Below are 13,648 nucleotides of genomic sequence, written 5' to 3'. Positions count from 1 at the left end.
TGTATAGTGACAACAAATTGAATCTAATCTTGTCCCTTAACTGTTTTCTTTATTTCCTGGAGAGAAATTTCTCAGAATTGCTTTTTTGTCTCTTCCCGACAGCAGATACTATATATATATAAATATATTATATATATATATATTACCACTAAAACTTCATACTAATGAATAATGACTTTAGTTTATGCAGTCATTAGCAATGCAAAACTGTTACTTAAAGGGCTGCTCTAAAATAATCACTAAGAAATTAATACAAACACGAAGTTTAAGACGATATTTTCAAGCCGGTGCTGGATTATTTTTCTGAAATTTACAGACTAACAGTACATTGAGCACAATTTATCTTGCATGCAAATTACACAAGTTAAACACTATGTGAATCCATGCAAGGGGGGGTTACTGGAAATCCACTTCAGATTCGTTCTTCTACATCAAAGTGCTGCATATTTGCATGGTGATCAAACGGAGCAGGGGAAGCAAACGGGGCACAATAGTGATTTGAGGGAAGGATTAAAAAAACAGCCATTAATTAAATATATTCTTCTGCCCCTGCATTTTAAAGATGATGATGACTAACATTAATACGTCCCAGGGTTTGTCATTGTCACGTCTCTTCATCATCCATTCTCTTTGAGGATTATTCTTGGGGACGCCGCGGGGACCATCACATCACATGCACTTGGAACATAACTCATTTGCCAGCGTTTCTCTGTACAAATGTGACAGTCTTGGTTGTAGAATAGCAGAAAAACTAGCACAAAACACGAAGGCTGTGAAATGAATATTAAGGACCTGTGACAATCACAACCTTGGAATACTAAGATTATAGGCCTATCAACAAAAACCTTTAAAAAATATATTTTCATATTCGCAAATGAATCATCATCAAACAGCAATAACACCAGACAGTAATACAATTATTTGAACAAGAGTTCCTCAATTTATTATCCTCCAAAAGAGCAGAACCAGAGTTTTAATAAAGGCACTTAGCTTCCCTGGACCTTCAGTACTCGGCCTTTTTAGTGAATAAGTAAGTCTGAACAATCAATCAATCTGGTAAGAGCCAAAGTAAACTTTTAAATTAAATATATTTACAATAAATAGAATATTTATACAGATTTATACAGTTACTCTCTGCCACTTTCAGGGGAGGAGAATAACGTCTCCTCCTCAAAAACACATCCCATGCAAGTCTCCCCCCCGCCCCCCCCCTCCCTTTCCATTTGCAAAGCTGGGGCAGAACACAACGTTAACAAACAACTATGTTTAACAACAATACTGAACATTTCCCTTTTTATGCACTGAATACTGTTTATGGATAGTTCCTCTCATTCCAACGCCTGTGCTTGTTTGTCCCTAAGCAACAACAACAGAGTGGCAGCTCATCAGTTCAACTCCTCTTCTCAGAATTGTAGTCTTTTTTTAGCAGCTCCTTTAACACAGGGCATAGAGGTTTGTGTGTAGTGTGTGTGCGTGCTGCGTGTGCGTGTGTATCTTGTCATTTTGTGCGTGCGTTTACCACGTGGCGTGTGTACCGTGTGTAGCCTCTTTCGGGACCCATCGGTTACCTTTTCAGAAACGGTAACCAAGGGGTCCCGAAAGGGGCTAGTAAGTGGGTGTGTTGCTGTGAACATGTGAGGAACGAATGCCTACATAACATGTGTATAATATACGTACGTACGTGTGCTGTGCATATGTGCGTGCAGAGCCGTGCACCCTCTCTCAGTCAGACATGTGTGGGGGCCGTCTGTGTAAGAGGTCTGTCCGTCTTGGCTATGGCCCTCTCAAGGCTTATTCATACATATAGTTTTAGGCGATAAGGTGACCACCGAAAACTACAACATGACGTCACTGTCTGAGCCGCGGTGGTAAGCGGCTCACACAAACACGTCTCTCTTGTTTTCTACTAACCACCGTTTCGGTGGTCACCTTATCACCTAAGACTGGAGTATGAATAGGCCGTCAGTCAGACATGTGTGGGGCTGTCTGCGTAGTAGGGGTCCGTCTTGGCCATGTGCAGCACCACGGCGGGGGACGTCTTGTAGTGGCAGTGCGTGCTGCCGCAGCTCACGGCGCCGCCACAGGCGGGCTTCCTGCCGCCACCGTTAGTCCTGTCCGCCTGCGCCAGCTTGCGGCTGCTGCACAGGCTCTGCCAGGTCTGCAGCGTCTTGGAGCTCCACACCCACACGCCGCTGGTGATGCCCACCACCAGCGACATGAAGATCTTCAGCATGAACACGGCCACCGTGGGCACCGACTCCCGCAGCGAGCAGTCCTCGTGGTGGTGGGTCCCCCGGCGGGCCCCCGGCAGAGACACGCACTTCTCCTCCAGGCCGCGGAACTTCCAGTAGTCCATGTTGAGGCGCTCGTAGAAGTAGCACACGATGACGCAGGTGGCGGGCACCGTGTACAGGATGGAGTAGATGCCGATCTTCACCATGAGCTTCTCCAGCTTCTCCGTGTTGGTGCCCTCGGTCTTCATGACGCGGCGGATGTGGAAGAGCGCCACGAAGCCCGTGAGGATGAAGGAGGTGCCGATGATCAGGTAGCAGGAGAGCGGGACGAGCACGAAGCCCGTCAGCGCCCCGGGGTCCATGCTGCCCACGTAGCACAGCCCCGTCAGCTCGTCGCCCGCCACCTTGAATGGTAAAAGTGTGCGTTTATGTAACGCCTTTTCATACATGGATTGTGTTTTACATTCACTCATTCATACACCGATGACAGAGGAAACCATGCAAGGCACCAACCTGCACATCTGAAGCAATCAGAGTCTAAGGACACTTCGACACTGAAGGCCTATTCATTATTTCATAGTCCAGTTTTCGGTGAAGAGGTGACCACCGGAACGATGGTTAGTAAAAACAGAGCGGTGACCACCGCGGCTCAGTGACGTCATGCTGTAGTTTTCGGTGGTCAACCGTCTTCACAGAAAACCGGACTACCAATAGGCCTTAACACTCACTCCAACAACAACTCACCTTCCTCATGGTGAGGATGACGATGGTCTTGAGCGCGGGCACGCCCCACGCCGCCATGTGGAAGTAGTTGCTGTGGGCCTCGATGGCCTCGTGGCCCCATTTCTTCCCGGCCGCCAGGAACCAGGTGAGCGTGAGGATGACCCACCAGATGGACGAGGCCATGCCGAAGTAGTAGAGCACGAGGAAGACGATGGTGCAGCCCGTGGACTCCAGCCCCTCCTGGATGACGTAGAGCTCGCCGTTCTCGCGGTCGCATGCGATGTTCTCGGCCCCGGCCACCGAGCGGATGATGAAGGCCACCGAGTAGACGTTGTAGCACATGCTGAGGAAGATGATGGGCCTCTCGGGGTACTGGAAGCGGTGCGGGTCGAGCAGGAAGGTCAGCACGGTGAAGGCGGTGGACACGAAGCACAGCGTGGACCACACCGTCATCCAGATGAAGGCGAAGTCCTTGTCGCTCCGCGACCAGAACACGTCCACGGCCGAGGAGCAGCGTGGCGCGCACGACCGGCTCTTTTCCACGTACTGGAACTTCTCTGGGTTTTCACAGGATCCCCCGCCGAGGCTGCCCCCCGCCCCCGAGCGCCCACCACCACCACCACCACCGCTGCTGCTGCTGCTCCCCCCAGCCGGCTGTCTGGGCCTGGGCGGCACCACGGGAAGCATGCCCTCTCCCTTCTTGTTCTCCGTGGCGGTTCTGGTGTCGTTCTCCGGGGCTTCCATGCACAGGGCGTTGGGGTCGTTCCGGGTCGGCAGCTTGGCGCAGTCCAGCGAGTCGGGCCAGGCGTAGCTGAACTTCTCCATGATGGGCGAGCACCGCTGGCGGGCCTGTTCGCACATGGGACGGCAGGCGGGGATGGACGTGGACACCTTGTCGGTGCACATGGGCGCGTACAGGGAGCACAGGAAGAAGCGGAGGTGCGGATCGCAGCCGTACTCCACCAGCGGCGCGAACTCATTGAGCTTGATGGCAGCCTCCTTCTGGCTGTCGTGGTCCATGAAGTTGGGCATCCGGGTCAGGTTGTAGCCGATGCCCTGGCACATGGGGATCACGATGGGCTCGCATTTGGCCGGTCTGCCTCGCTCCAGGTCGTACGAGCCGATTTCGAAGCTGGAACTGGAAGCGGCAGAAATCACCAGCAGACACACCAGAAACATCACCATCTTCAATGGGCAACCACGACCCGTGCTCATTTTTCAGTCATATGTCAGGAATAAAACGTGTGTATTTTTAATTAAAAAGGACTGTCCATGCAAAAAAAAGCAACGAACGATCCGCACTTTATTATTATATCCCCATTGAAGAAGAAGGCAGGTCCAGATTCGCGCCGTCCGTTCCGTTACAAAAATATGACCAAGACAAGAGCAGCATTCACAAAACGAGGCTTCCTTCCATGAAGAACAATATTTCTCAGATGATGGTGAAGAAGAGCCTTTCCCCAAACGGAGACACTAGCCTACTCCGCAAAACGATATTAAATAAACTATCAGAATGTGTGACACGAAAACTTCCGAACAACAACGAACCGGAGGAGAAAACGTTTCAAAATAGACCGTTGAACTGTACGCGACAAGCAGGGTAAAAAGCGCAGTCAGTCCTCGAACCAATTGACTCGGTGCTCTCTCAAGCAACTGTCCGTGGGATTCCAACAGCTGTTTGTAGTAGTATTGGTGCAAACAAACAGCGATCTTTAACTAGGTTGCCTCTTCTTAACTGTTAACCGCTCCTTCTTCCACCGTGGCTTCCAGCCTTCCACACAGAGCTACTACACTGAACTTTCTCTCTGCTGCATGCGGGGACTTCAATGAGGGAGAGGAGGGGGTGGGCATTTACTGACGCCCACCATACCATTTACTAGTGACGCTAGCTCATTCCACACCAAGGAAAATTACGTTTTTTTTTAATGTTGATGATCTGACTGACTCCTGGTACATTAATACTAGGCTAGTTTCAATTTTAAACGGAACACGAAACATGCAATTGTTTTATTATTATTATTGTTTAATATTGTTATTTTAATTTTCCTTTTTTTATATTTGTATTAACAAATAGTTTACTTCTAGTCTTATATAGCATAGTCATCCCTTTCCAGACCTATACCCAAATCCCAACAGTTTAATAAGTGTAAACTATTAGTTAGCTACTATTAGGCATTAGTTCTCAAAGTGGAGTCCGGGGACCCCTAGGGGTACTTGAGGGGGTCTGTAACTCTGAGACTGTACAAATGGAACCAAATCAAACCCCAACATGTCCATTTGGTTCCATTTGTACACTCTAATTTGTTAAATTAATATAACAAGTGTAGCAGTGGCTCAGAGCATCTGCCTGATGGCCTCAAAAGTCTAATATCTCCTGAGTTTGAATCCCGGGCGTTACACATGTTCAACATAAATTGGGGTCCCAGAGGTAGTAATGCCATTAAATGGGGTCTGTAGCTGAATGCAGGTCAAACTGGGGGTCCTTGAAATTAAAATGGTTCAGAATCACTGCTATAGAGCTCCAAAACTATGGAATGCACTTCCTGCAATCAGAACTGCAGACTCACTCCCAAATAGTCCAATCTTCCATAGCACTTGCTCTAGACCCGACAACCTTACAGGCATTATGCAAAGGCCAGAACCAGGCCAGAACCACTGAACTAAGGGTTCAGTCAGTCCTTTAACAGTTATGTCACTCAGAGGATACAATCTCTCAGGGAGTTGGCTATTTCTTAATTTCGTTAAGAAGTAGCCGACTCACTAGTCACTTCAAAGAGAAACCACAGACTGTACTACCCTACAGAAGTGGTTTTCAACTCTTTTCATAAACATCAAGGTGAGGTGACCGGTCCATTATGTATTCTGCAGTTGAGCCACGAACCATGCACCATTTGATCAGATTTAGCCTCTCAGACCCAAAATATTTTTGTCATTGGATAATATTTCGTCCACAATTCCATGTTGTATTGATGTGGTGCCATTAGGTGAGATAACAGGCAAACGTTGATCAAAATAACAATTATTTTACATTCTCTAATTGTGTAGACCTTTTTTTTTTCTTCAATTAATTAAGTAATGCAGATGTTTAAATCCTGAGAACACAGGTCCATTTGGTTTAATTTTACGTTCGAGATTAATTTTACGTTCGACTTAAAGATCAATAAAGGGTTCCAATTCGTTACCATCTCTCCATCAGTTAGCTGCATGGGGACCACCTGGAACCCCCTCATGGACCACTGGTGGTCCCCGGACCACTGGTTAAGAAGCACTGCCCTGTGCATTGTATTGATGATAAAGTGATGTAGAGAGGACACATATTTCCATCTAGTGGTTGAATGAGAGAGACCACCTCAAATCCACAACAGGATGTATGTATAAAAGAGATCTTCTCAAACCAGGTCAGAGCTATAATCCTCCAGCAGCACAGATTTAGTCAAGTCTGGTCACATCATCACAGACACTTTGAACTTCAAAGTGTGTCTCAAATTGTAAAAATCTATAGAGTTGTCAAAAGGACCACTTCACCAATTTTCATCCTATCTTTATATTTGGTTGTCACTCACTACATCACAAGGTGGCTCTAAAAAGTTAAACTAACCGGTGGCTCCAGACATGCGCGGCAGGTTAAAACTAACCCGTGGCTCCAGACATGCGTGGCAGGTTAAAACTACCCATGGCGGGTTAAAACGAACCTGTGAGGTTAGGTTTAGGGTTGGGTTTTGGGTAGGGTGTCGGACTCATGACTGTACGACTGTTAGTACATCGGACCAAACACATGCACCCTTGTGACAGTCCATGAACCTGACTACCAGTCACATCATATTTTTAATTTCTATCAACGCAAGAATGGCTTCTATTTCAGCTTGCTAAGTCTCCAGGCAGAGAAGAGGTTCTAATTTGTATAGATCGGAATCTCCATTGATTGGCAGGTTTCTGAGCTGTCCAAAGCACACCAATGAGACACAGTGTGAGGCTACCCAATGCAACTCCTTGCAACAAAACAGTTTTAAAGACATGTCACACCAAATTAAGCAACTCCTTGCAACTGCCATTGGGGATAATGGTTTCATGCAACTACATGAAATGTGTGTGTGTGTGTGTGTGTGTGTGTGTGTATGTGTGTGTATGTGTGTGTGTGTGTGTGTGTGTGTGTGTGTGTGTGTGTGTGTGTGTGTGTGTGTGTGTGTGTGTGTGTGTGTGTGTGTGTGTGTGTGTGTGTGTGTGTGTGTGCATGCGTGAGAGAGGCTGAGTGAAAATGAGTTGTAACTTGTAAATGGGAAAAATAATGAAAAAACTGTGGGTGGTTGTAGTCACAATGCTACTGTATTTAGAAACCATTCTCTTGTTCCTGCTTAATCCATTTAGCCCTGACCTCGAAATTTTAATTTCTTCTTCTAAATCCTCCAGTTTTCTGAACTAAATATTTTCACGATTTTTCAAAAATAGCAGACCTACAAGCTAGTGGCGCGCTATGAGCTTGTAGATCTGCTATTTTTCAATAGCAGATTTGTTTGTTGTTGACTATGTTATTGTTTATGCCGGGATTGAATTGTCAAGAATGTACTAAATCGCCCAATAAAGAAATAATTATAAAAATAATTGAAAAAAGGGGGCAAAAAAAGATGAAGTGCTCCTTTAAGTTAAAGTTAGACGTATACAGTAGAGCCAGTCAGAAACACTGCTTGCCTAATAAAGATCTCTGCAGTCAAGGCAACCCATATTATGGTCGGACATTTCACTCCTTTAGCCCTCTATTAATAAGAACCTGTGAATTTGACACTGTCAGAAGAAACGGAAATTTCTTCTCCTTATGCTAAATGCTGTCCACTCACGCCAGTTGTTCCAATGTGTTTAGTATATCAGATCTGGCATTAGCTTAAAAAATAAAAAATAAAAATCCTTCTCCTCGCCTCCTCCAACTGCAAATTAAGCTTGATCGAGCGAGAGGGAAAATGCATTCCAGACCCTGAGATTGATATCTTAAGTCTACGTCAGCATATGACCTTTTGGTGAATCAAATGGAGCACTTCTGACTGAAAGTCACATTACTTCTTAGCAGCACTTTGCACTTTAAACGTTTCAGTTCCACACTTCAGAGACGGGGGGGAACCTGAGTGTGCCCTTTTAGAACGCCACAGATTATTATCAAAATGATACTTATCTTGTCACGGTAAGAAGCAGGATACATCAGGAGGTGTTAGCGTCCAGTTTAAAATTCCAAAAATCAAAGCTTGTTAGTGTGTGAACACTAACAAGCTTCATCTCTGTCCTTATTATAGGACTATAGCCTATATATGGAGATGGTGTTATTCGTCATTTGTACTGCTCTGATGCACCGAAAAATAATAATGAACTTGATGATGATGACCAACATAAACTGTATAGTGTTTATAGCACAATATCGTTATTATTACGCCATAGGCTATTTGTGTAGCTAGCTGGTAACATTAACCGGCCACGCAGGTCTGTTTAATCCATTCTGGGCGGGAACCCCTTTTGGTGTTTTAAGCATTATGTTATGCTCTAGCTGTTGAAAAATAAGCAGATCTACAAGCCCATAGCGTGGCACCGAGTGCAGCGCTATGAGCTTGTAGATCTGCTATTTTTTATACTACTGTATAATATACAGTACCATATCATTATGCAGTGTATATGATCAACTTAGATCATACAACATCATAAAAACCACACCTGTGTGCACTGAGCGGTGCAACTATACATTTATTGTTATAGTTACTGTACTGTATTGTGCTCTGTACTGTACTTTGATTCTTTTTGGAAAGAAATCTTCGAGAAATGACAGTTACCGTGTGGGGGTCCCTGGAACACCCAGACCCCCAGGAAGGAACATCCAGACTCCCAGGAACGCGCCCAGGGCTCGTACGGTATCGTATAGTGTACTCTGTGCCACTTTACTCTGTGCCATACTCTACTGGCCACTTTAGGTGTTGCAGCTGTCCGTGCTCGGACACAGAGACAGACATGTACACATACAGTACAGTATACATAGGCTGCGTAATGGAAGCACCAGGGTACAGCGGGTCGCACACACAGTGGCAAGACAAGAGTGAATAATGTCAACTATTTTTATTCTCTACTATACATCACAAATGAGTTGACAGACGTTTCGGCTATCCAGCATGCAGCCTTCATCAGTCAGAAATTATTTCAAGCCATGCATGGCTGTCCTCAAATAATTCTAACTGGACTTGGGTAATCGTATCCCCTACTGTCTTGCCAAACAACCCAACAACACACACACACACTCCCTCCGCGAGCTCCTGTGGCCTGTGGGAGTGCCAACCTCTGCCCCTCTGCCCACCCCCATTTCTTCTGTAAATATATAGAGCAGTCCGCGGTTTCCGTATCAAGGCCCATTATTTATTTGGCATTCGAGCCACGGACCACCGCGTTTGATGACATTTCGCTTCTCAAGTATAATATTTTGTTGCCGTTGGATAAGAGTTTGTCCACAATTCCATGCTGTATTGATGTTGGTACCATAGGAGATAACGGGCAAATAACAGGCAAATTAAACAATTATCAAAATAACAATTATTCTACATTCTCTAATTGTTTAGAGTTGTAGACTTCTTGTAAACTAAATCATAAAGATGTTTAACAAAAATAATGTAACTCTTGAGAGTGTAAAATGAACGGTCCAGTTTGTTTCATGTTACGCTCTCAAGAGTTAAAGATCTAATAAGGCTCCAATTGATTACCAAGTTTTTGTCTGGGGACTGCAACACCGCCCCTGCCCAAGATTGATATGATATGATATAGTACTTTATTGTCAGTTCACACTGAAATTTGTCTTGCGACACAGCAGCCAAGTATGCAGAACACATATACACACATTTGACATAACACAAAGAACAAGACAATTTACATACATAAAGACATGAAGACAAGAGCAATATCCACCGGTTAGATTACCATGTGGCTACTACAACTCCTGATTAAGCCTCAAGGTCGACTGGTAGACAAAGGACGTCTTTAGTCTGACCTTATTGTATGCTCGTACACCATATCTGAAGGTAGCAACCTATATTCTCCATACCATACAACACATGCTTAGTATTAGAGATGATATTCCTTGCTAACCTTAGTATGCTGTTATCATACGTGGATGTATAAAGTTTCTGAAGTTGTTGTCCAACAATCTTTGAACAAATGTTCAGTTGTTGCAGCAGTTGTGACTTTAGGGCTGCAGACAAACATCCATACCAGGTGGTACTACAGTACTGAAGAACAATACAGAACTTGTAGGAAGAGGTAGAATGGCTAGAAGAGGAAAGTTACATAATAGTGCAGCTTTAAGTCACTTTAGGTGGCGTTCATCATCTTCTACAATTACTTAAGATTATTATTATTAATTGGCAGATCTACAATTTAGGCATTTACTGTAGCAGACACTCTTAATCCAGAGTTACTTACAGTAAGCAAGAAACAACACATGGTAATACATCAAATACATAGAAGATTCCTTGATGACTATCATCAAGGAAGCAAGCTAAAGAACCTTGCTATAATTCCTTGCTGCAATATTCACTCAGGGGGGTGTGACAGATTCACTGAGGCATCACCAGGGCATGATTAGGAGGAGACTCAGGGTCTGACCGCAAAACGGTTGTGTGTCATGGGTTGTATAATAGTAGACCATTGTGCTCAGTGTGTGTGTTCTATTGACGATGATCGTGAAAGAGTTGTAATATTTGCAATGTTAGTATTTTTTATTTGAGAGTTACATAGCCCACAAGTGATTTGTCTTCAGAAGGTCATTGCTGTTGACTTTGAAACTGTAGGAAAGAGCGATTTTCTCTCTCTCTCTCTCTCTTTCCATCACCCCCCACCACCCAGATCGGTATTACAATACCACTGTCTGTCAAATCTTTTTTTATGTCTTTGTAATAAGTAGCCTCCACAAAAGGACCCCCCCTGCACCCGCCAACAACATCCCACCATCTTGTATTTCACGCATTCATCAGGCGTTGCGGTGGCGTGTGGGCCTTGTAATTACTACCTCGTACTTATTGGTTATCATATATCAGACACACAACACACGCTATAAACATCCCACGGAGAACAATGGAGGAGCCTTATGCCACAGCTTGGCTTGACATTACCACCCCTGAGACGCTGACTGTCTGAGATTGTTATGGGTGTAATAGGAGACATCTCACACTTAAAGCAATACATCTGGGCTGGCATGCTGCTTTTGACAGCGGGTATAATAATGGTGAATTGTTTGAGGCCGTTGTAAGCTCATGTAATTATCTCTTTGCTCCGTTCGGTTTCATAAAGTCCCGGGTGCTCTTTGTGTCCTTATAACTCTCACTACAACAGGTGTGCCCACATCTTTTCTTTACTTGAGCGCTGCTTTCAAAATGACCAGCTCAACAAGATCTACCCACCGAAAAGAATATAACATTACTGAAAATAGTTTTAATATGTACCTGAGGGGGATTTGGAATAGCGGCGCTGGCGTTACATAATAAGACAATTGATGATTGATTGATTTAAATTTGTATTCACAGTATGCAGAATGGGTAAATTTCAAACGAAAGCAAGTCGATACGAAAACTGTTACTGCGTTGTTGCAATGTTTGTAAAGAAGATGTTTAAGTGGTTGGCTATACATCAAGCTTGTCAGTGTGAGGGTGTCGTTCGATTTGACGTTCATGTTTGTAAACCTGGTTTTTAGTTTCTGACTGGAGCCTAGTTGGTTGGTTAGTATTATGGGGGAACATGGAATAGGTAGGGGTTTCTTTGTATTTAACTTGTAATGCTATAGTATACCGACATTTGTGCACAGCCAACAGTCTTGAAAACAACATATTGCATTGTGGATTTGAGTTGATGGGCCCTTTTTGATGTCAATCAATCAAGTCAACTTAATTCAAGTGGCAGATGCCAAATATGTGTTTTTTGATTCATTGAAATACAATCTTCTTTAGGGGCATGTCATGTGGTCTACCTGCAGTCCTGCACAGCCTTTGTGATCTGCAGGTAGATTGTGATCTACCTTTTGGGCACCGTTGCAACTTGCACTACAACATTAAGGAGACCAAGATAGGTAGAGTTGGACAAAGATAAATGTAAATATTTCATTATGAAATAAAAATTGTTCTCTAAGGCTCACTTGTTACTATCAGTACAGTACATGTTCCTGCATGACACAGCAGGGGGATATTGGTAGTAGTAGGACAATTCCTGTAGGACAATACCATTTTTATTCTTTATTGCGACTGCAGGTCGCATTTACTATGAAATCGTACATTTCCCGTCAGTCAGTCACTGAAAATCCCCATACATGGGAATGTCCCCATATATGGTGCCCAGGGCTTGTGACATCATTAGGTACAGTATGGAGTGTTATGGCCGTAGGCCTGTGTAGGTCTGTCTGGTTCTGTGTGTTGGTACCACGCTTAGATCTCATATGGAGCTGACCTGTTCTGACATTCCATATGTTGATCTGACCTCATCAAACCCTGTACACTCAATACATGCTCCTTATATGGCCAGTATACAGAATCCATGTTGATCTGACCCCCCATGCCAAAGCACCAGCAGTCTGCCGTCAACGAGGCGGATGCGTGCACGCAACCCCGTCCTTTAGGGCGAGGTCGCTTCTCGCCCTCAGGCGGCTTACTGGTGATTAAGTTGTTACTGTCTTGTGACAGCATATGGAGAAAGAACACTGGCGTACTTAGGGAATTCTGATTTTAATATAACTTTAATATAAATGTAACTATACGTGTAATGACAGACCTGCAGGGGTTCACTTTTACACAATCAGAGTTAAATGAACAGTAACACTATAAATGCGTCCATGTCTTAGACTTAGAGGCAACATGGTGGTTGGGTGTTAGCAGACGGTTCGGCTGTGAGAAGGAGGACACCGGATCTCCACACACAGTCCACCACAAATATGTATAGAATGTGAGGTGCCAACGAGGGCAAAAATATTGTGAGAGATTTTCAAAAAAATAAACGGGGATCTCACGGTTCATATAAGAGGGATTTATCCAAGATATCCAAACTATCCCTGCAAGTCCCAGTCGTCAAAATATATATGTAGTATCGGTATCGCAGAGAAAAAATAAAGACATCCACTTTAAGCTTTCAGCAAACATGGTTTCTAATGCCCAACCCTGGCCTTATAGTCCATCTGCCCATTACGCAAGGCCGAGGCATGTGTGCACTTGGTCATGACATCATCAGTGTCACTGTCAGTGACCAGATCACCAGTGGTGGAAAGTTCATTTACTTAAGTACTACTTAAGTACAATTTTGAGGTATTTTGTACTTTACTTGAGTATTTCCAATTTCCAGTACTTTTACTTCTACTCCACTACATCTTGGATCCAAATATTGTACTTTTAGTCCACTACGTTTATTTGAAAACGTTAGTTACTTTGCAGATTTTGATTATTATTACAAAACATACATTAACCACTTCAGCCCTATATACCGTATACTGCGTCGCATCACAATGCATTGCGAGCTTATAGATCAGCTTTTTTCCCAATGATTTTTATACATTTGAAAACCTGACATGGGACAGTTCTGCACAATGACTACTTTTACAGTATAGAGGGTATATGCGCATGCTTAAAGTGAATGGCACATCGAGTGGCAAAGCAAGAGGCAAAGTGAGTTTAACATTGTTTAATGTTGTTTAATGCAAT

General features: G+C 44.1%; 1 protein-coding gene across 1 annotated transcript; it reads right to left on the bottom strand.

Annotated features, from left to right (window-relative positions):
• Positions 1-216: 216 nt before the first annotated feature.
• On the bottom strand, positions 217-4,738 carry fzd9b (frizzled class receptor 9b). The gene is made up of 2 exons (XM_080772523.1): positions 2,979-4,738; positions 217-2,638 (listed from the first exon to the last, which is right to left on the bottom strand). Exons 1-2 carry the CDS (start codon positions 4,170-4,172, stop codon positions 1,967-1,969), a joined length of 1,866 nt encoding a protein of 621 aa, XP_080628649.1. The 5' UTR covers positions 4,173-4,738; the 3' UTR covers positions 217-1,966.
• Between the last annotated feature and the right edge of the window lie 8,910 nt (positions 4,739-13,648).

This window comes from Protomyctophum bolini (genome assembly GCF_963924005.1).
Source record: "Protomyctophum bolini genome assembly, chromosome: 9".
Taxonomy (NCBI): Eukaryota; Metazoa; Chordata; class Actinopteri; order Myctophiformes; family Myctophidae; genus Protomyctophum; species Protomyctophum bolini.
The sequence above is the reverse complement of the archived record's forward strand: the minus strand, read 5'-3'. Positions and strand labels throughout refer to the sequence as shown.

Coding starts and splice junctions, on each gene's coding strand:
- fzd9b (XM_080772523.1), bottom strand. CDS start 4,172: ATGAGCACGGGTCGTGGTTGCCCATTGAAGATGGTGATGTTTCTGGTG. Junction 2,639..2,978: donor TCATCCTCACCATGAGGAAG/GTGAGTTGTTGT, acceptor TTACCATTCAAG/GTGGCGGGCGACGAGCTGAC.